The sequence below is a fragment of the Hypanus sabinus genome, chromosome 7 (assembly GCF_030144855.1).
Source record: "Hypanus sabinus isolate sHypSab1 chromosome 7, sHypSab1.hap1, whole genome shotgun sequence".
In the NCBI taxonomy this organism is placed as follows: domain Eukaryota; kingdom Metazoa; phylum Chordata; class Chondrichthyes; order Myliobatiformes; family Dasyatidae; genus Hypanus; species Hypanus sabinus.
Genome location: NC_082712.1, coordinates 122,625,987 through 122,649,451, shown reverse-complemented (window position 1 = coordinate 122,649,451; position 23,465 = coordinate 122,625,987). Strand labels below are relative to the sequence as shown.

Below are 23,465 nucleotides of genomic sequence, written 5' to 3'. Positions count from 1 at the left end.
ATCCAGTGGAAAGGCTACTTTATGGATTGAAGAGAGATTTCACAGGAAACATCAACAATCTACTGTGGAATGATGCTTGTGAATTGTGGTCATGCAAATATTTATCAATAACATCTTGAAATCTTTTGATTAGGCATCATTTTAAAAGAACTAAAAATATGAGTAACATTCCCCTCGGTGCAGTTTATAACTGCTGCTTATGACACCTATGCAAGCTTTTATCCCTTCTTTCGCTCCACTGATGTTTAAGGTATTCCCCTTTCTTCTGTGGGGCTAGTAACATGATGCTGTGTTTAAGCCTGTGCACAGCAAAGGGCTTTATTTGGTGATAAGACCCCCCCACCAACCCCGCGTCTATAGTGTGGGCTTTCTCGTGCAGAGAATCAGTGCAACGCTGTAATGGGACACCTGGTTGCACTTAAATTGGAAACCAAGGATGTACATTGGTGAATTATTGATAAAGCTGTGTTATCTTTGAAGAGGGGACATCTGTACAGTGCTAACAGTCAGTGGCTCTGCCTCCAGGTCTGAAAGCTGAAGCTTTTGCTTCACATCACTATCGTGCTGTCGTGCGACTTCACATTTCTAATCTTTTCTGCTTTTGTTCTGGCACATGCTCCCCAGCTGTGCTCCACTTCATTGTTCTCCTAATCATTGCTTTGGTAAGAAGCGAGAGAGGGGAAAGAAATCTTTAACAGGGCTTTTACCTGAGTGAACTTGTTAAGTATCTGATTTCAAACAAAGAAATGTCTTTTCCATTTCTTTGTGGAATGAGAGCTGTACAACTTAGATGCTATTACATTGTGTCCTCATACCTTTATGATTGTGCCAATCCCATCCCACCTCAACAGCGAGCAATCCCTCCGACCCCCTTGCTTCCCCCACCCTCTTTGCAATTAACTCCTGAGGCAAAGTATCCCTGCCTCAGATGCTAGTTTTTTATTCAGAGGCAGCTGTTTATAGAATAAATGACACTTTCAATGACCATCAAATGCTTTGTTTTTCTGTTGCTGCCAGACACTTGTTCTCAATAAAGTCAATTTTAAAAAAGGTTTCAGGAATAAAAATACTTAAGAAAAAAATTGTATATGGCATCCTTATCTTTTTAAAGTTGGCTTCTTAGCTGTTATTCCAGTTTTGAACACCACATTTTAGAAGAGTGCAAAGATATTAAGGTTCAAAGATATTTGAAGTTCAAAATTCATTTATTATCAAAGTATGTGTACATTATACAACCTTGAGATTCAAATCCTAACAGGCAGCCATGAAACAAAAAACCCAAAAGAATCTATTAAAAAAAGATTGTCAAACATCCAATGTGCAGAGAGAGAGAGAGAGAGAGAGAGAAACAATTCATGCAAACAATAACCACCAGCAAATAACGTTCTTCTTTGGTCCACAAAGAGAGTCTGAGACCCATGGTTCAGCGTAGTGATGAGTAAACATCTCTGAGCAGCGAGCTGTCCCTCGCCCTGGGCCCCGACACCCTGAACTTTTTAATCAGGCCTAGCACCTGAATCAAGGTCCAAGCGTCAGGTTGAACTGCTCTGGTACACTCTGGGGCCTGGACCCCTTCCCCGCGTCGTTTTGGCCTGTAGCCAGTGTATGGAAGATTTACAACGGTGGTTAAGGGGCTTTGGTGTGGGGAAAATAAAATTACTCTCTTCACAGCATAGGAAATTTAGGCATGACTTATCTGCCTCTAAATTTTACATGTTTTAGTTAGACTGTGGATAGACTGTTTTCACAGTTAGAGGAGAGAGTCATGGTGTAACATAGGTTTCTCAGAAATATCAGAGGTGTGTTTCTATGGAGCAGATGATGATCTTGAATGAGATGATGGTGTAAGTAGGTTTAACAGCAGATTTCAAAATGGGATTGTGTTTGTAATTAAACAGAAAATAATTGCCAGGCTGCAGCAAATTAGCTAGGCATGGGAGTAAATGATCCCACATCAGTTTCCAAAGAACTGGTGAGTGGATGTTGGCCAAAATGAATTTGTTCGATCTTGTGAGCTCTTAGAGCTCTCAAAGAGGAATTTTAATCTCAAAATTTAAACAATAAGTATAAATGAATAGAAACTCCTGAAGCAAAATTAAAACCACTGATGCACTTTAATTTAAGGCAGAACAGGAGAGAGATAGCCAGACAATTCCAAAGGGGCTGATGTCCTATTTAAATATTTTTTGGAGATGGCCTGTATCAGATTCTTTCATTCAACTTTGGAGCTCTATGATCATTAAAGTATACAAATTGTCCAGGGACACTTCAAATGTGATGTGGCAGTGAATTCAGAAGCCTAACGGCCTGAGGAAAGAAGCTGTTTCCCATCCTGACCGTTCTTGTCTTTATGCATCGGAGTCTCCTGCCTGATGGTAGAAAGTCGAGGAGGATGCTGGATAGATGGGTGGGATCATTAATAAGACTAAGGACCCTGCATAAGCAGCACTCTGGTACAAGGTGATGCCCAGATATGCCACAAGTAAGACATCACCTGGTTGTGGATTTTGAGAAGCAAACCAACTAATCTCCATAGCTATTGGGTACCTCTACCCTGTCTAAAACCTTTCCATTGCTCTCCAAGGCCAGCGATTTTCTCGATATTGCTTGAACTCTCTGCTTCTTCTCAATTCCTCTGGCCGTTCCATCCATGTCTTCTTTAGCCCCTGTTCATTCTAAGCCCTCTCACTGATATCATGATCAACAATCAGTCCTTCCCCAACAATCAGGAACCTTCCACCTTCCCCACCCATGCAGAAACATATCATCCTTCCCAACTAGCTGAGAAGTGCCACCCTGGACAATGACCCAGAAATGAGTGAGTCTCTGAACTCAGCTGACTGGGAGTGGGAACCTGTGAATTTGCAAAATCCGGTCCACTTAATATTTTATTCCAGGCTGTTGGAAGTCTAATCCTTCTGATTTCCTGCACCTTTGTATTATCTGTTTCCCACCTCTGCGTCCCCGCCCTTCCCACGCAATACTGTGATTATGATCTCTTTTAACCTAAATTTTGATCTTCTATCAGATTCATTAGGTTTTTTCTATTAGAGTGACTATCTTATGGTATATTGATTGTGATACTTCTGAAGGAGTGTAATAGCCACATTTCCCTAAGTATGGGGAATGTAACATCTCCGTGTGGACATTGGCATTTTGAATAGTTTAATAATTAGTCATTCCAGATTGGCTGAATCACGTTATCTATTCGCAGCAGCCCATTGTGTATCTCATTAAATATTCTGTATCATTAATTTTGATGGCATTGAATATTGGGCAGGGCATAAATGAGCAAAGCTATCCTTAGGCAAATAATTCAAACTGAATTAAGTTCTCCACTGCTGTATTTTCTGTTGCAGAATATTCCTTAACAGTAACTTTTAAATTCACTTGCTGATTTCTTCCTAATCAGGTAACTGTTACAACAATTGGATATGGAGATAAAGTCCCTCAGACCTGGATTGGCAGAACCATTGCTTCCTGCTTCTCTGTATTTGCAATTTCCTTCTTCGCTCTTCCTGCGGTAAGTGTTTGCCCGAATTTAGTCATCAGTTTATTGCTCTGGTTACCCGAAGCATGAATTATCTTCTATCTTTGCATTCTTTCCTGTCAAAGATAAAAAAGAAATTGAGAAAGTTATGTTGTTTTGTTTGAATTACACTAACTCTTGTTATCCAAGAGGAATAGGACATGGACTTCCCGACAATAATAAAAATCTGGGTATCTCCTTTATAACCAGTACACCTGCCAAATAAACATACCATGCCCTATAATAATTATTGCATTGACTTGCATTGAAAACATTTAAGTGTTTAAATGCCTAAAAAGAAATGATGTTAGCGAGCAAACTACTCCATTGAAATTTAAAAGGAGTGATTACTTTTGAAATCAAAGGATTCAGTTATGTTAAAAAATTTTAACAAATGATCTGGAAAATAATTGTTATTTTTATATAGACAATAATTGATTCCTCAATATACAAGGGGTGATTGATAAGCTCGTGGCCTAAGGTAGAAGGAGTCAATTTCAGAAAACCTAGCACATTTATTTTTCTTACATTTTCACACTTAGTCCAGCGGTTGTGGAGCATCTGGATCCCTTCTTTGTACTAATATACTAATGTACTCCCATCTACCTCAGCTCTGCCCTGCCCCTCCCAGCTCCCATAAAGTCAAAAACCATGTTGTCTCGTGTTCACAGGATCCCATTGAACTATAACCTCTATATTTGCTGATGTGTACTGACTTCTGGTTAAGTGGATATTCAAATTCCCAGTCTTGTTTGCAAGTCTTGGAATAAAGGCAAAGAGGTATCTGGGAAAAGCTTGGGTACAAAGCTGCTATCATGGTGAAAGGTAGATGGCGGGCAGACGTATGGATAAACTAGGTACAGTATCAAGTTTTAAAGAGGCAGAGAAGGAGATAAAAGATTGTGGGGCTGGGAAGGAAGGAGTTGCACTATTCAGATTTCTGAAGAGTCTTTCAACCCATAAACACTACCTTACTATCTTGCTCTGTTTTTGCACAATTTTTTAATATATTCTTGTGGTAATTTAGTAATTTGTATGTATTGCAATGCACTGCTGCTGTAAAACAACAAATTTCATGACAGGTTGTACGCCAGTGATAATAGACCTGTTTCTGATACTGATCAATCAGGGACAATGTCACAAATGCACTCACTCAGAAGGAACAAAATAAATGGCTCAGCCACTTAGCCAATAGACCTAAAAAATAGGGACAGGAGTTATGAGCATCTGGAAAAGCCTAATTAGGTACAATCAGAATGGCTTTGTGTGGGGGCAAGTTGTTTGTAACTAATTTGATTGAGTTTATGAGGAGGTGATGATTCGAAGATAAAAGTACGGAATTTTTCCACATGGATTTTAGTAAGGAGCTTGACAAGGTCTCTCATGCGAGGGTCATCCAGAAGATTAAGATGCATGGAATCTACTATGAATTGGCTGTTTGGATTCAGCATTGGGTTGCCCATAGAAGAGAGAGGGTAGAGATTGATGGGACTTATTCTGGCTGGAGGTCTGTGACTACTTGTGTTACACAATGATCTATACTGGGACCTCTGTTGTTTGTGATGTATATAACTGGCCTGGATGAAAATGTAGATAGGTGGAATCATAAGTTGCAGATGATACAAAGTTTGGTAATGTTGTTGATAGCCTAGAAGACAACAAAACGATATGGGGAGATACATCAGCTGAGGATATGGGCAAAGAAATTTCAGATGGAGCTTAACCGACTTTAGGAAATCAAATGTAAAGGGACAGTACACTGTTAATAGCAAGAGCTTTGTAAATGTTGATGTGCAGAGTGATATTGGTTTCCAAGTCCTTAACTCCCTGAAAGTGGCTACACAGATTGATAGGATGGTTAAGAAGGCATATGGCATGTTTGCCTTTATTAGTGGAGACACTGAGTTCACAAGTCAGGAAATGATGGTGCAGCTTTATAAAACTCTAGTCAGGTTGCATTTGGAATATTGCATACGTTTCTGGTCACTCCATTATAGGAAGGAAGTGGAGGCTCTGGAGAGAATGCAGAAGAGGTTTAGCGGGATGCTGTCCAGATCAGAGGGCATGTGCTCTAAGGAGAAGATGGACAAAATTGGACTTGTTTTCTCAGGAGCAGCAGAGGAAGAAGAGAGATTTGATGGGGGTTCATAAGATTATGAGAGGCATAGATGGAGTAGGTCATATCCTTTTCCCAGTGATGAATTATCTAATACTAGAAGACATGCGTTTAAAGTGGGAAGGAGTTAAGTTCAAAGGAGATGTGCGGGACATGTATTGGTGCCCAGAATGTGCTGCCAAGAGAGTCATGGTGGAAGCAAATATGACTGAGACACACAAGAGGTTCTTAGTTAGGCTCATGAATGTACAGGAAATGGATGGATATGGACATTGTAAAGGCAGAAGGAATTAACTTGGTTGGACATTTGATTATTAATTTAATTAGGTTGACATTACATTGTGGGTTGAAAGGTCCTGTGATGTACTGTTCTATGTTCTATCAAAACCAAGCTTTTGATGACTTGATAATGATATAATGCTTAACCAGAATACCCTAGATGTAAAGTGGTATCCAACCAATATATTTTTGCTCTTTTTAGGCAGTGCCTCAGGATCGATGATGTCTTGTTCTCCAGTAATTCAGTTAGTTCACTTGTGGTTTATGCACTTCTGCAGATGGGTGCAGGAGGTGTCTGATGGGTTGTGGGGCGGAGAGCTTGTGAGGTGGTACACACCTTCTACTACCCACACAGGACTTGATGGACTTATGGTCATCTATACTGTTGCAGTCGGTCCTCCACTCAGAGCAATCATGGTCCAGAGATTTTGAGCAAACGAGCAAATGTTGCATTTCTTCAAGGAAGCTTTGAGCACACCCTTCTGTCTTTTTTTTACATGCCTGGTAATCTCTTCTCCAGACACAGCTTGGAACAAAGTGTGCCATTTCGGAGCTTTGTGTTAGGAAGTGAACAATGTCACTGGCCATGTCAGTTGACTATGTTACGAACCCCGTATCTGGGTCACTTACCAGCAAAGATAGAGAGGTCCATTGAAGTCTGATGGTACTATCTTTAACAGTATTTATTGGTAAAAATACACAAAAATAATATCAATGCAAACATACAGATAATATACGTTGTCAATACTAAATCTAAAAGTGCGGGGTATAATAGTAGTCACTAAGAAATAAGCTCTATCGTTGTCTAGGGGATAATGTATTGTCCGATGGAAATATAAAAGTCACTCAGTTCATTCAGGCTGCAGCCTTTGGTTGGAGTCAAGAGAGAGATTTTAGAAACTTGCCAGCTTTTCCTTTTTATGATGTCGATCCTTCGAAATTTCATTGGTGTGGCCCCTTCCTTAGCTAAGCCGTTCTTCTGTGGCGATCCCGCCAATTCCCCAGGCAAGGGAAAAGGACGCATGCGAGCCCCACCGGCATTCGCTATTAAACGCTGTCATGGGATTTCTAGCGTTTCTCCTGGTGCGTCTAAAGGGGTTGTTCCCCAGACCCTCTTTTATCCTTACTCACGGGGTCTCAGATGTCAATCAGGTTGGGATGATGCAATCTCTCAACCAGCCCACTGGTTGTCCCCTAAGGGCTTCAATGAATAGTGCAGTACTCAATACACAATTCCGTCTCCAAGAGACAATAGCCGTTATCAATGGTTCCGTCTTGCTGAGGCCAGTGCACATTCCAAACCCTGTGTATTCTGGACGTCTCTCTCTCATTTCCTGGGTCCCAGACCCGAATTAATAGTGATCTTGCGATTCTCAAGGAGGGGGCAACTCTGTACCCTTCAGCCCCTCAGAGTTGTTGCACATTCGTAACAACTATAACTTGGATTACAGTGCTGTGGATATTGTCCTGGGAGAGGATTCTGATGTTAGTTAATTTATCATTCCTGTGAATTTGAAGGATTTTACAAAGTCAAGGCTAGGGACAGGAGATGTCAGGGGTAATTTTTTAAGCAGGGAGTTGTGAGTGATGACTGAAATCATTATAGAGGATGGCTGAAATCACTTCTGGCTGGTGGACAATGAGTTTAGTGCCCTGATCTTCAGATGAACCAAAGGCTGTGTTGGCACATTGAATGCATTGTTGATGTCTGACTTCACTGAGGGGTGACCCCTGAAGAAGTAGTCCTTCTTTTCCAGGGTCTAATTCTGAAATTAGTATTGTGTGGTGGTATGGTGCAGCATGAGAAGGTTAGTGGAGAATCATTGTATTGATAATGTTGATTACAAGACCCATCCTCTGATATGGTTCAATGTTTCAGTTGGCATGTCTTGAAGCTCAGCAACTGAGTGTGCGTAAATGCAAGTGTCATCTGCACACTTTGGCTCTAAAGTGTTATCACTTTACTTTCCCATTAGTTCTGAAGATCAGCTAATTTGTTGGAGGTGAAGAACAACATTGTGAGAGACACATTGAGAGATATTGGGGCAATGAATCCATCTTGTCGGACACCAGTTTTCATAGAAATTGGCTCTGTTATGGATTTGATATTGATCTTTTGTCAGACCTTTGATTGCAGTGTTTTGAAGGTGACAGAGCAAATTAGGAAGTGGTCAGTCCAGTAATAATCAATTCCTTCACAATGCAAACACATTTACTATGAGAAGCAATGGTGTAAGCACTCTGGTATCACAGCTTTTTGCCATGCTGTACCAACCTACTATAATTACTACGGGTCAAATAATCAGATTGAACACCAAAAGAAAGGTGAAATAAATTCTGGGAAACTTCCTCTATGACCCCATTAGGGTAATGGCATTGGCCTTCATCTATGTTAGACTGTGATGACCTGATCTTGCTAGAAAAAGGTTCAGGAATTCAGTGAGTCAAAAGTACTCCCAGAGCCTGTATCAGTTTTTAGGACTCCACGAGTGCTTGGGATTGGCTGAACAGGTGTTTTCCTTTTGCCCAGCTGTACAATTATTTGTCTCAAATCTGCTCAAAGCTCATCACATTCTTTTGCCCAGAACCCTTTTCAAGGCACAGCTCTATGAGCATCAGCTTGTGGTTTCTCTAGTCAAGGCAGCAAAGATGGGAAGTCAACACCCAAGCCTTTGGCATTCCTGGATAACTTGGTGCAGTGTCCAGTTTGTAAGTTCACTTAATGAACTAGGACAGTTAACTCATTGGAAATTCCCTAGAGTGTGAAGCCCACTACAACAAGAAGCAGTGAAGGTGAAAAGTACTGATGCTGTTAGACAAACAGATGATAAAAAAGTAATTAAATGTTAAGATAAGTGAAAGGATGGTTGCCTGCAGCAAAGCCTCAATATTGACCTGTTATTGATCAGTACACTCCACACCTATCCCATTGCACACATTCTAAATTCTTCAATATTAAAACCTACACAAGCAACTTGATTTTTTTCTCTTCTGCCAACCAGGGGATTCTCGGTTCGGGTTTTGCTCTCAAAGTTCAACAAAAGCAGCGACAGAAGCATTTTAACCGTCAGATTCCAGCAGCCGCTTCTCTTATTCAGGTTCATCATGGTTTATTAATCAATTTATGTACTGAATATAATCTGACGCTCTAACATTTGGGGAATTAAAAATGACTGAAGTTCTACTGTCTAAAAAAACCTACTTTGATGTGGCATTTTGATTTGGCTTTTTGAGATCATTGTAATCAGGTTATTTATCCATGAGATTTAATTTCCATCAGCAGATTTTATTTCTTTCTGGAAACTTTAGAAAATGTAATATTTTATTTAAATGTTGTTCTGATGTCACTCTTAATCTGAAACTGAAGTGGGAGGTCACGGTGTCCAAAGCGGTGTCACGCTGGACAGGGGAAACGGATGAGGTCCTCCATAACTGCTTTGAATCAGCGGACTGCTTAGTGTTCAAGGACTCGGCAGCTAACCTCGATGAGTATGCCTGAGCTGTCATGGACTTTATCTGAAAGTTCACAGAGGACTATGTGTCTCGCAAGACGATCCAGGTTATTCCCTAACCGGAAACCTTGGATGAATTTTGAGGTCCAGTCCCTTTTGAAGGCTAGAGCTGTGGCTTTTAGGTCCGGGGATACCAGTCATTACATGGAATCCAGGCGTGAACTCTGGAAAGCCAAGAGGCAATATCGAGCCAAGTTGGAAAACTAGGCTAACCAGAGGGATGCCAGTAGACTATGGCAGGGTCTAAATGAGATCACTGGGCACAAGGAAAAGGCTGAGAATATCAATAACTGTAGTGCTTCTCTTCCTGATGAACTTAATCTACGCAAGATTCGAACAAAAGAGGAGCATCCCTCCCCCTCTGGATGAACCGGACCTGGTGGCATCGAGATTCATCGTCACCGAGGAAGATGTTAGACGAGCCTTCCTGAAGATAAATCCAAGGAAGGCGACGGACCCAGGTGGCATCCTGGGATGGGTTCTCCGGGCCTGTGCAAGCGAGCTAGCTGGAGTGTTTGCTGACATCTTCAACTGCTCCTTGCTTCTGTCTAAGATCCCCTCATGTTTTAAGAAGGCAACAATAATCCCGGTGCCGAAGAAAAGTAAGGTGGCATGCCTGAATGACTACCGACCTGTGGCTCTGACATCAATTGCTATGAAGAGCTTCGAGCGATTGGTTATTGCACACATCAACCATAACCTACCGGTCAACCTCGACGCTTTGCAATTCGCCTACCGGAGCAACAGGTCAACGGCAGACCTCCTTAGAACACCTGGAGAATAAAGACGCATATGTAAGGCTCCTTTTCATTGACTACGGCTCTGACTTTAATACCATCATTCCAAATAAACTGATTCCTAAGCTCCGGAACCTGGGTCTTAGCACTCAGATCTGTAGCTGGATCTTCAGTTTCCTCACAGACAGGACCCAGGCTGTAAAAATAGGGGACAAGCTCTCCTCTACAATCACTCTGAGCACTGGTGCCCCACAAGGCTGTGTACTCAGCCCCCTGCTGTACTCACTACGCCCATGATTGTGTAGCCAAGTTTCCATCGAACTCAATATATAAGTTTGCTGATGACACCACTATTGTAGGCCGTATCTTGGATAATGATGAGTTTGAGTACAGAGAGGGAATTAAGAACCTGGTGGCATGGTGCGAAGACAATAACCTATCCTTCAACATCAGCAAGATGAAGGAATTGGTTGTTGACTTCAGAAGGAGTAGCGGACCGCACTACCCCATCTACATCGGTGGTGCGCAGGTGAAACAGTTCAAAAGCTTTAAGTTCCTCAGGGTGAATATCACAAATGACCTGACTTGGTCTAACCAAGCAGAGTCCACTGCCAAGAAGGCCCACCAGCGCCTTTACTTCCTGAGAAAGCTGAAGAAATTTGGCCTGTCCCCTGAAACCCTCACTAATTTTTATAGGTGCACCGTAGAAAGCATTCTTCTAGGGTGCATCGCAACCTGGTATGGAAGTTGTCCTGTCCAAGACCGGAAGAAGCTGCAGAAGATAGTGAACCTAGCCCAGCACATCACACAAACCAATCTTCCATCCTTGGACTCACTTTACACCACATGCTGTCGGAGCAGTGCTGCCAGGATAATCAAGGGCATAACCTACCCAGCCAACACACTTTTTGTCCCTCTTCCCTCCGGGAGAATGTTCAGGAGCATGAAGATTCATACGGCCAGATTTGGGAACAGTTTCTTTCCAACTGTGATAAGACTGCTGAATGGATCCCAACCTGGACTTGGGCTGTACCTTCCAAATACCTGGACCTGACTTGCACTACCTTACTTTCCCTTTTCTATTTTCTAATTATGATTTATGATTTAAATTTTTATTATATTTACTTCGATTTGTACTTCAGGGAGTGCGAAGCGCAGAAACAAATATCACTGTGATGATTGTACACTCTAGTATCAATTGTTTGGTGACAATAAAGTAAAGTAATCCTACCAATAGCTCTAATTCAAAAATTGTGGTCTGTATGATGTTAAAGATAAGTCAAGGCACTTCAATTTATTTTGTAAGAAGCTGCTCTATTGTCATTATGGTACTCACAAATGATTTGTGAGTAAATTATGAACAACAACAGGAAATAAAGTCATTTTACAAGAACATAAATTTTATATTGGATTAATTTTGCCAGATATACTTTCTTAATGCATTTCTGACCTGCTTTTTAATATTCTCCCATGATAGTCTGCCAGCACTTACTCACACTGCCTGCAAACAAAGGGAAAGTTTGTTATGTGTGGCAGTAGAGTGTATTAATATGGGAAAAGAAGAAAAAATGGTATGAGTAATAGGATGTCTAGCTATTTTCTCAAGCAATGTTTTTGTAGAAAGATGTAACCAGCTAGATGGTCCTGGAAAGTGGGCAAAGTACAATGAAATGCAGAGCTAGATCACAGTCATCCAAATGAAGAGGAAGGAAAGGGACCTTTTGCAGAGATAGAGGGAAACCGTTCCCTAGTGTAACAAAGAGTGAAAGATCCAAAGTGTGTGCTTCTTCTACTCCTTTGAAATTAGCCTTTGCTTTGATTGGACACCTTTACCTTCACAACTTCTTTCCAGTTCGGTTTTAGAATCTTCAGTATAATGCAGTATTAAACTTTGAACTGTTATGAGGACATTTTTCATTTATTGAATGAAATAATAAATAGAGTAAACGAAGTAGTGTACTTGTAGTTATATAAAACCGTGTAATCAAGGGTTAAATTGAAGTGACAATGGGGGAATCTAGATAGGCTTGATGGTAGAAAACGAATTGATAAATCTTCTCCATACACAATAATCTCATGACTATTTCAGTAGAGTCAGAAAAAAGAAATAAATAGTTCTGAAATTTATCAGCCACTTTGTAAAATTAAAACTGAACTGATGTGAAGGATATTGGGAGGAATGTCATGGGGGTGGGGGGGGGGTTGTAGATAAAGTTAGCAGTGTGAGCATTCTTGTTAGTGATGGGTTCAAGACTGAGGAAGGTCAAATCCAAACAGCTGTGCAAGCGATATGTTGAGACAAGAGAAACAACTACAGTCTTACAAACAATTTGGAATTTGGAAAAGTTTGTGGAAACAGAGCCAAGTAGAGAAACTAGAAGGGAATTACTCAAGAGAAAGTTGAAATAATTTGGAGGGTTACAGGGTAGGAGTTGATTGTCCATGAAGATCCAACATGAATTTAACTAGCCAATGATTAATTTCCAAGCTGCAGCAGTTCTGTTTTGAGCCTGTCTTCAAGTGTGATTTATTTTCAGTTGCTGATACAATGATAATTCACAGAGCTCATGTTTTTGCTGGAGATGGTGGACATTTTGAATTTGTTTACCAGGTTTGAGGAATAATGAGTGAGCTGATCTTCAGATTTGAGAGCATTTGCATCTCTGAAACTTAATCAACACAGAATTGTGAAATAATTTGTTCTGAACGTTACAACAAATGAATTCAGTATAAATACCAAACTTCATTGTAAGGAAAAAATATAAATGCAGAAAATCCTCAGAAGGTCAGGCAGTATCAATGCAAAATGAACTTTTCTGGAATTTGAATCATTTGTGCCTTTGCCCCGCTCCTAGTTCAAAAGATTTTAAGCAGCTTTATTGATTTTGTTCCATTTAGACATCATGGAGGTGCTATGCAGCAGAAAACCATGAATCTGCAACATGGAAAATGTATGTTCGGCAACCTAGCAAACTCTATGTTCCATCTCCAAGTCCAAAGACAAAGAAATCAGTGGTAATAACAATCTTCTATTCTCTTTCTTTTACATCATCCTTCCGAACTCTTGCCTTCCTTTATCTACCCCTCTTGGTCCTTTTCCTATTTTCCTTTATAGCATGGTAAAATGGTAAAGTTAGTAAAGAGGTTGTCTCAGAGCTTCAGTAACCCAGGTTCAGTCTTGTCTTTTGAAGTAATTTATGAAGAGTTTGCACATTCTCCTTGCAAATGTGTAGGTTTCCTCTGGGAGTACCAGTTTCCTCTCACATTCCAAAGATGTAAGGGTTGGTAGGTTAATTGACTATTGTAAATTGCCTCTATTGTGTAAGAGAGTGGTAGAATCTGGAGGGAGTTCTTGGAAATTTGAGGTGAATGAAATGGAATTAGTTTAGTAAATGTATTCTTGATGGACTTGAACTTAGTTGGGTGAAAAACCTGTTTCTGAGTTATAGAAACCTATAAGGCAAAGCTTACCCAGACATGATAGCTAATTTTGTTTCAGAAAAATGCTCTAAGTGTCATGCCACCATACGCACACACACCTGACGTAGTCTTACACACCCTTTCATTCCTGTCCCACTCTGGCTGTGCACTTAGGAAAGCTTTATCATAAGAATTGTAAAACTGTTTGACTAACAATATTGTTGACTGCTTGGCATTTTTAGGTGAAAAGAAAGAGAATGAAATCTGATAAAGACAACGGATTGAATTCTGAGAAGTCACTGAATGTGCCCAATGTCACGTATAACTATGTTGTTGATAAGGATGACAAGAAAAATGAAAATTCAAATATCGATGGATACGATTCATCAGGTAGGAGAGATAATCAAATGTAAGTAGACAATTGTTGTCATATTAGTCAATAACCTCCCAATGAGGTATTTGATGAGTTCAACATAGCTCAACAAGTATTTAGAATCAAAATGGACCATGCTGAATTTATTTAGCAGATCAGGCAACATTTGTGGAAGAAACAGGGCTAACAATTCAGAATGAATTTTTGTTTCTTTCCCCGCGGAGGTTACCTGATGTGTTGAGCATTTCTGTTTCTCTTTCAAATTTCCCACATCTGCAGCTTTAGTTTCTGGGAAATATTTGAACAATCTTTTTACTGTTGAGATGAACCAAACCAATTCATTCAACTTGATAACCAGGTTATCATGTGCAGTCATGTAAATGTTTCAGATGTGCTTGGAAAGCTAGGAACATTTGGAAAAGTCCCACAATTAGCAACATTCAGAAAAATATTTTAAATAAACATCCATAAATATTACGATATTTTATCCTTTTAAAATGAGCTGCTTTTAATTAAAAAAGAGAGGCCAAGCATTTAATTAGATAACACTTTGAACATCTAAGGATCTAATACATATATATATGAGTGTGGTCCAGTTTGCTTAGGTTAGTTTTCCTATTGCTGAAATGATCCATTAAGCATACTGGTTCTCCAATACACAGTAAATCTTCACTACCAGTTAAATATAGACTGTAAATTAAATAAATTCTTAAAATGGCTCAACCATGAATTATTTTGTCTAAAAGTAATTGCTTAAAAAGACCAGAACATGTTTTCTTAACCAATGAAGGAAAAGAATTCACTTCTCTATTATTCTCAACAATTAACTTTTAAATAGAATGTTTAATATAGCAAAATAAATCTATAAAATCATTTGACAGGACTGCCATGAAGCAAGAGGAAACTGTCCAAAAGTTTCTAGGATTTAAAAAGATGCCATAAGGAGGAAAGAAAGATTGAAAAGTGGTGGGATTTATAAGGTGGCAATTTCAAAGCACAAGGCCTTGGCAACTAATCATACAGACAGCAATGGTGAAGCTATTAATGTTAGGGAATGATATCGCTGTATGTTAAGAAGGATGAAGGAATTTACCATATCTTGAAAATTGAGGGTCAAGTATTTTAAAATCAAGCATGAAATACTAGATCTGTCTTTAAAGAAAAAAAAATTGTCAGTAAGTGTGCATTAAGTCACCCATATGATATGCCATAAAATTATCAGATTGTTTTTCTCCTTGAAACAGAACTATATCTTGAGAGGGTACTTCCTGTGGCTAGAAATTATATCTCAAGGGAGCATAGTCATGAATAATGAGTTTGCCGTATAGTAATGAGATAAGAAGAAATTTCTTCACTCAAAGTTCTGTGAATCTTTGGAATTCTTCATCTGTAGACACTCAATTGCTGAGCTGATAAAGTTTTGAAGTCAAACAAAATCAACTTTCACAAGGATGCATGAGGAATGGCAGACTTCAGGCAATAGATCAGCCATGACTTTGAATGTTAAATGTCAAAAAGCAATAAGTAAAAGGGAACACGTGCTTCATCTTTTACTGGCCAGTCCTCTCAGTTGTTCTGTGATTCTGAAGTTAAGTTGAAAAATGCAGTGTGATTTGAGCAGTTCCTATATTTAGTATATATTTTCTATTTTGAGTGTAGAAATTTTGCTCTGCAGAGCTAGTGTGCAAATGCTCATTACTTTCTCACAAAACTAAATTGGCCACCATTTAATTTCAATTTCATTCCATGAGTAAAATAGTGAAAACTTCATTACTTTATTCATTTGCAAATTCACAACATTTTAAATGTATTTTTATATAGCATAGTGAACAAGTTGATCAGGTATTCCAACAGAATATTCCACAACAATAATCCCAGTATGTGTACCCATTGTTGCTTGAGTGTGTGTAAGTCTAAAAAACACTTCAAGATGTATAAGCTGATTTTATCTGTGTTACTTGCAGCTGTCAACTTTTCCTATAGATTTGCATCTTGCTATTTTCTATCTTACTATCTTCAATGAAAGGAGATACGTAGTTTATTTGAAGCTCTAAATTGAGAGTCTAGAGAGTTTAAGCTTAAATAGAGAAACCTGGTATTAAGCAACTTACCTTTCCTCTGATAAGGATATAGAACCTTAAGTGAGGTACCTAGAGATCAAATTAGGACTCAATATTCAGTCCCACCACTGCCAGTAAGGAATTTATATGTTCTCCCCATGACTGTGTGGGTTTCCTCCTGGTGCTCTGATTTCCTCCCACAATCGAAAGATGTTTCATTTGGTAGGTTAATCGATCGTTGTAAATTGTCCCATGATTAGGCTCGAATTAAATTGGGAGACTGTTTGGTGGCACAGCTCAATAGGCTGGAAAGGCCTATACTGCACTGTAGCTCAATAAATAAATAAATAAATAGAATTTTGGTGCATGAATTTTTAAAGCAAAGGTGAGGTATAAAAAAATTATTAAACTATCAATAAAGTGCCTTAAGCAAGCTCATGCATTTTTTAAGATCTGTACTGAATCAATTCACTGAGAGGATTTAGAAAATAAACCTTACTAATCGCATCTTTGTTAAGAAGCTTGAGTCGAAAAGAAGCTAGAGGTCAGTTGATGAGACTTTATACTTGCGTGTGGCTAATCTTTCTGATATTGCATCAGTGGGGATCACAAAACTGACTCTCCTATGGCCAGTGAATTCTTACAATCCAGCTATGGACTTCACCGGTTTGCTGTGTGAGGTTTATCGAGTGTGGAATGTTCCAGGTTTCATACAAGTGTGTCATGCAGTAATAGAACTGGGGAATGTTGGTGCTTTATCTTTTGATAATAAACGTAAGATAAGTGCCAAATACTTTGCTGATACCCCAATATGAGAAGTTTGCATAGACTCTGGAAATAATAGGAATTAGTGTCAATAGAGAAAGTTGCAGAGACTTTTTATGTGCTGGTAAACCACAGAGTGGGATGAAGGACAGAGAAACAAAAATAGAAAAGGAGGAAAATGGGTTAGTCATTTCTGACTGAGTCAGGAGGCATGCTGGAGTTAAAAAAAAAACAAAGATCAAGCCAGGCAGAATAGTCACAGTGTGTGCATAGTGAGGGAAAGCAATGACCAGAGGTAAGTGTGAATTAAAGGAGAATAAGCAGGAGGGAGATGGTTTAGATGAAGGAAGTTCCATTTCTATCCTTGGTACATCATCAGAATGGAGACCATTTATCAGTACAGTCCAATGTATATTTGATATCAATTACTCATGTCTTATTTGTCTTAATTTTTCAAAAAAGTCAATCAATTTTGTTCTATTTTTTTCTTATGGAGAGAAAACCAAGGAGCACAGTTAACAATACTGCAGTGGCTTCCTTTCACTATCACACTCCTCCCCTCCACCTCACCTTCGTATCACTACCATTACGGTTCCCTTTCCCATCCAAGTTCAAATTCAAGTTCATTGTCATTTGACTGTACATATCTACAACCAAATGAACCAATGTTCCTCCAGACTACAATGCACCCACACAACATATATCACACACAGCACATAAACCAAAATATTATACTGTCAATAAATTAATAAAATATAAATAAAAATGCCTGTAGCAAAGTGCAACATGGGTCAGCAGTATTTGTTGTTCATAGAAAAGATGAACAGGACAAGAAATTTCATCATTTGTTTGACCTCGAGTGGCCAATGCATCTATATACAATCCATTAGGTTAGGTGATCTTGCTAAAACTTTGTATGCCACATCTTGCTAGCAGACACCTCCATCCCATCCCTGCTATAACATGATGCTCCTGCTTTCCCATCACATTAGTGTCAACCCCCCCCCCCCCCCCCCAAGTAAACTTAGACTCCAAATTCATCTTCTGGCTTTTTTACATCCACATGGAACTCCAGGCGAATGAAGTATTTTGTAATGTTTTGAATATGTTCAACATTGAAATTTTCTGACTGTTCTTCCATCTCTCTCTGTCTGTGACTCCTCTGTCTGTAACCTCTCTCCCATTTCTGCAAGTATACAGGAAAAGCAAAGATGTTGAAAACAACTGGTAAGTTACCAGCTGTACTAGACTGTGGTTGTAGACATGTGTATGTTATTTTTAAACTGGCGCTTTCAGTGCTGTGACAAATGCTGTGGGTGATGTCTCTTGCAAACTGTGTCTTGGTGATTAGTTTAGAGCTATAGAAACTTGTGAAGTTCAGCAATCTGAATTAAGCATGCTCCATTTCTAAGATGAAGTTCCAAAGCAGTGCATTCCCTCTGTTATTTTTGTGTCATTGCTAAGTACAAATATTGACTGCAGTGTAGGTCTATGCCAGGAAATTATTATCTGAAGCAGAAAAGGTCAAGACCTCTGTTGCTAAAACAAAAACACTGCATTTTTAATCAGAGGATTTGGAACAACAGGGTAGTGAGAAACATTTGGACCTCCTGAAGATGGTTAACGTAAGATAAGGAAATGACAACAAGATGAATGATTACCTCTCCATTTATAATCGCAGAAAAAGACAGAGTGTTACACATCATAAAAAATTAATATGGAATGGGGGGAACTACTCTTTCAAGTTAACATAAGCAAAATAATAGTAATTAATAAAGCAATGCTGTTAAACAGGTGGTGATTGCTTCCATCTAATAGAAATTTACAGATCGTCTCTCAATAGAGTATGGAACTTCCAAGACCCTACTGGAAGTTACTACTGTATCTGCGGGTACAAGCAGCCTTCACTAATCAGTAGATTTTGAATGACCTACGGTCATCCACTGATCTTCCAGCTCACCCTATACTCCCTGTACTCACCATGAATTGGCCATACCACCATGGACAACCTAGGAATGCCTAGGCAGCTGAGTGCTGGGAGGTACATCAATGCCTTGTAAAGATTTGCACAAGATAGGGCAGGAGCATTGATAATTGATAGAATTATGTCCACTGGATCTGATTGGCGAGAGGAAATGAATATTGTTCCAGTCATGTCTGGTCTGATGATCCCAACACTATAGATGTTTATATTCCAAGGCATTTAGAAATGTTCTTTTGAGAATTCTTTGCCGATGTTGAAACTTGCGGAACTGAAAGGATATTACTGTTCTGACATTGAAATTAACTAAATGGGAGAAAATGGAAAGTAGGAATAAAAAGCTGAAAGCAAAAAAGAAACAATCATTGAGGTACCACAGGATTCTTTTTGGACCCTCATTAAGTCACATTACAGGTCTGACTAACAAATTCAATGAATGGGAAAAACTGCAGCAAATGGATCAACATAAAGCAGGCAAAGTAGAACATTTTCTAAATGGTAAATATCCAGAAACAAAAGAGGTCCACTGAATGAAAGAGCATTACAGCCCTCATAAATGGGCCTTTCAGCCCATCTATTCTGTCCAACAAACTATTATTCTCCCTAGTCCCATCAATTGTATCTGGACCATAGCCCTTCATACCACTCTTTCTTACATGTACTTATCCAAACTTCTTTTAAATGTTAGAATCAAACCCATATTCACTACTTTCATGGCAGCTCATTCCACACTCTCATCACCCTCTGTGAAGAAATTTCCCCTTAAATATTTCACACTTCCCCCTTAACCCATGACCTTGTCTCAACCAGGTTCTCTGGAAAAAGCCTGAGCAGCACACACAAGATGCAAGAGGAACTCAGCAGGTCAGACAGCATCTGTGGAAAAAAGTACAGTCGACATTTTGGGCTGAAACCCTTTGGCAGAACTCTGCATTTCCAGCATCTGCAGATTTTCTCATTTGTGGAAAAGGACTCCTTGCATTTGTCCTGTCTATACCACTCAAAATTTTATATGCCTCTATCAAATCTCCCCTCATTCTCCTACGCTACAGGGAATAAAGTCCTAATGTATTCAATCTTTCCCTATAACTCGGGTCCTCAAAGCCTGACAGCATCCTTGTAAATTTTCACTGTACACTTTCAACCCTTTTAACTTCTTTCTTGTAGATAAGTGACCAGAACTACATACAATACTCCAAATTAGGCCTCAACAACATTTTATATAACTCCAACAAAACAAACAAAATACCTGAACTCAATACTTCAATTTATGAAGACCAATGTGCCAAAGGTCTCTGTAATACCCTATCAACCTGTGACACTAATTCAAAGAATTATAGATCTGTATTCCCATCATACCTGATTAAATGTTTCATGCTGAAGTCCATTCAAACAGGTTATTGAGAGATTATACACAACTACAGAGAATAAAAGAACTAAAGAGCTGCTGGCCTTTCTTTCTAGAGGACTGAAGTTATGAAGGTGGAGGTCATGGTACACTCAATTTTCTACTGATTAGATGACAGCTAGAGTACTGAGAGCAATTTTGGACACAACTCCCTCAGTAGGAATCATTAGGCATGGATCTAAATTACAAAATCCCCTAGGATTATATAACAAAGAGGATTTACACAGATCACAGTGACATTTTCAAGATTTTATATAGTAAAGAGATTATTTGGTCTTCAGAATATTAAGGGAATCTGATAGTATGAATGGAGGGAAACTTTCTGTTGGTAGGGGAGTCTAAGACTTTTACACAATTGTTTATAAATGAGAGGCAGAGACAAATAAGAAGAGTGCAAAGAAGCTTAGAAATTGGAATGCTCTTCCTCAAATAGCAACCAATTGTTTGTGATAGCTATTAATTTTTAAATTTACTAATATGATATAAATTTATCAACCATAAGGTTAAGGGATATGGATTGAGATTAGTCAAAAGCTGACTGAGTAGCACAACAGGCTCATGGGGATAAATGGTTTATTCCTGTTTCCTGACTGTGAATTTTACTTAGAGCTGGAAAGAGTATAATTTGACCAATCAATGTAGGCCAATGCTGAAGTCATTATTTGTCATGTTGGAGCACATGCTTTTATTTTTTTCAAAGAAGAAGGAGCCGCCTCTTCTCATTTATTGCTCTTCTCATTTATTGCTCATTTTGTTTCGGCGCATATCGACCTTGCTTTGTTGGTGGTCAATTTTGCGTAGCCTCAGTTTTAGAACGTAGAAGAGTAAAGAACAGGAACATGCCCTTCAGCCCACAATGTTGTGCCAAATTAATTAAACTAGTAATTTATTGTCTGGTTAAACTAATCTGTTCTCCCTACATGGGAGCCATAGCTCACCATTCTCTGCAGAGTCACGTGTCGATCTAAGAATCTCATAAATGCCACTTCCACAACAACTGATCCTCTTCTTCCCTACTTCCTATGCTTAATATATTTATTTCTTCAGATATAGTGTGGAATAGGCCCTACAGCCCTTCAAGCCACACCACTCAGCAGCCCCCAATTTAATCCTAGCCTAATCATGGGACAATTTGCAATGACCAATTAACCTACCAAATTGTATGTCTTTGGATTGTGGGAGGAAACCAGAGCACCCGGAGGAAAGCTACATGGTCACAGGGAGAGTGTACGAACTCCTCACAGGGAGCAGTGGTGGGACTTGAACCTGGGCCGTCTATACCATAAAGCGTTGTGCTAACCACTATGGTGCACTGCTGCCCCGTAGTAGTTAGCACAGTGCTTTACAGTACCAGCGGTCCAGGTTCAGTTCCTGCCGCCGTCTGTAAAGAGTTTGTGCGTTCTCCCTGTGACCACATGGGTTTCCTCTGAGTGTTCCAGCTTCTTCCCACAGTCCAAAGGTGTACTCTTTGGTAGGTTAATTGGTCTTTGTAAATTGTCCCATGATGAAGCTGGAGTTAATTCGGCTTGCTGGGTGGTATGACTCAAAGGGCCTGAAGGTGCCTACTTCATGTTGTAGCTCAATAAATTAAAAAAAAATATTTGAAATAATGCTTTCCAATCCCACATCAAGTTCCTGCCACTTTCATAATTTGAATTTATTCCACAAATCCACCTCAATCTTAATTAATCTCCTTTCTCATTAGGTGAGCTATTATCTGGGCAATAACTACATTATTTTATGCTTACATCATTATTTACTGCAGCTATATGGGAAATGGGTTCACTCCTGTATAGCCACCAGGAATAGTCCCATGTACTGATAATTGTTTCTTGATTTGTCTCTTTCATTAATGCTGTCTCATTTCACATTGTGTAATGGTAAGAATCGAATGGATTGAAGTGCAGAAAAAGCATTTCCTTCTGGGCAGGTATGGAGAAAATGTTATTATTCTTTCTTCTGTAAGTAATGGTTGTCTTCCTTCTGTTTATTCTCTTTTCTTCTGTTCTCTGGCTGGTGACCAAGTTCGTCAGCATTCTTGGGCTTCCTTTCCTCCGCTCTATTCCTTCAGCTCTCCTCTTCCTCAAGGTAATGGCCAAGTTGGATGTAAGAAATTGATTTGAATTGATTAGAAATTTGAACTTCATCTGATATTGTTCAGTGCAAATGCTTCCACAGCTTGGTCAAATGAGACCTGCCCCACTTGGAGTTGATGCAGTGTTGCTAAGATTCTCTTTATGATGTACAATTCAGTAAAGTGATTGACTTCAATAACTTAAAGATGAAAGAGGTTCTCTTCCTGATAAGGAAGAAGCAGAATGGATTCAAATAGTCTGAGCTAGGATTCTGTCATGAGTGCCTCTCTGATTTGATAAGAAGTAAAATATCACTATGCCACTTATTACCAAGGCATACAGGATGAGGAATTCATCCTCTGTCAAAATGTACACATGTTGTATCATCTATGTAGTGTACTCTTGTTCCAATTTATATATTTTTTTTGTAATTTATTTTTTTATTGAAGTTCATCAAACATTTCCATAAGATGTATTTCAGAAATTGTACATATATATCATATAATCATATATATCACAAATCTCCACAAAGTATTTATCTGAGGTATACACTTACAGAAAAGAGTGGAAAGAAAAAAACAAGCAAAAGGAAAGAACTATGTATAAGTAGGAAATTATCTTTTTTTTACAACATATTCATTGATTTGTGAGAATAAAATCAGGCCTATGAGGCATTATGTAGTTAAACCATTTTTCCCAGTATGAATCAAATTGTTCCAGCTTATGATTAACAGATGCTGTTATCTTCTCCATTTTGTAAATGTCCATTGTAATTTCCATCCATGTATTTAAAGTTGGGCTCTCTTGTTGTAACCATTTCCCAGTAGCAGTCTTTTTACCAGCCACCAGCAGTATATTCATTAAATATTTATCTCTCTTCAACCATTCTTGAGGTATATATCCAAAATGTATGGTCTTTCTCTCTAAGGGTATTTCACATTTAAAGATGTCTTGTAGGGCATTGTGTATCCCCCTCCAGTAGTTTTTGATTACAGGGCAGTCCCAAAATATATGATAATGATTTGCATTTTGATTTCCACAATTTCTCCAGCAAACAGGGAGGTTACTATCATAATGGGATTTCTGAGAGGGTGTAATAAAATATCTTATCAAGTTTTTCCATCCAAACTCCCTCCATTTCTGTGAACTGGTACACTTCCATTGATACCTCCATATTATTGTCCATTCTTCCTCAGATATAATTATCCCT

General features: G+C 39.0%; 1 protein-coding gene across 1 annotated transcript in view; it reads left to right on the top strand.

Moving 5' to 3' along the window:
* The window catches only part of LOC132397142 (potassium voltage-gated channel subfamily KQT member 1), a 795,097-nt gene that overhangs the window by 255,287 nt on the left and 516,345 nt on the right, over positions 1-23,465 (top strand). The window contains exons 8-11 of the mRNA XM_059975504.1: positions 3,413-3,523; positions 8,927-9,022; positions 13,072-13,188; positions 13,836-13,983. Coding sequence (XP_059831487.1) covers positions 3,413-3,523; positions 8,927-9,022; positions 13,072-13,188; positions 13,836-13,983 — 472 coding nt within the window. The remainder of the gene's footprint in view (positions 1-3,412; positions 3,524-8,926; positions 9,023-13,071; positions 13,189-13,835; positions 13,984-23,465) is intronic.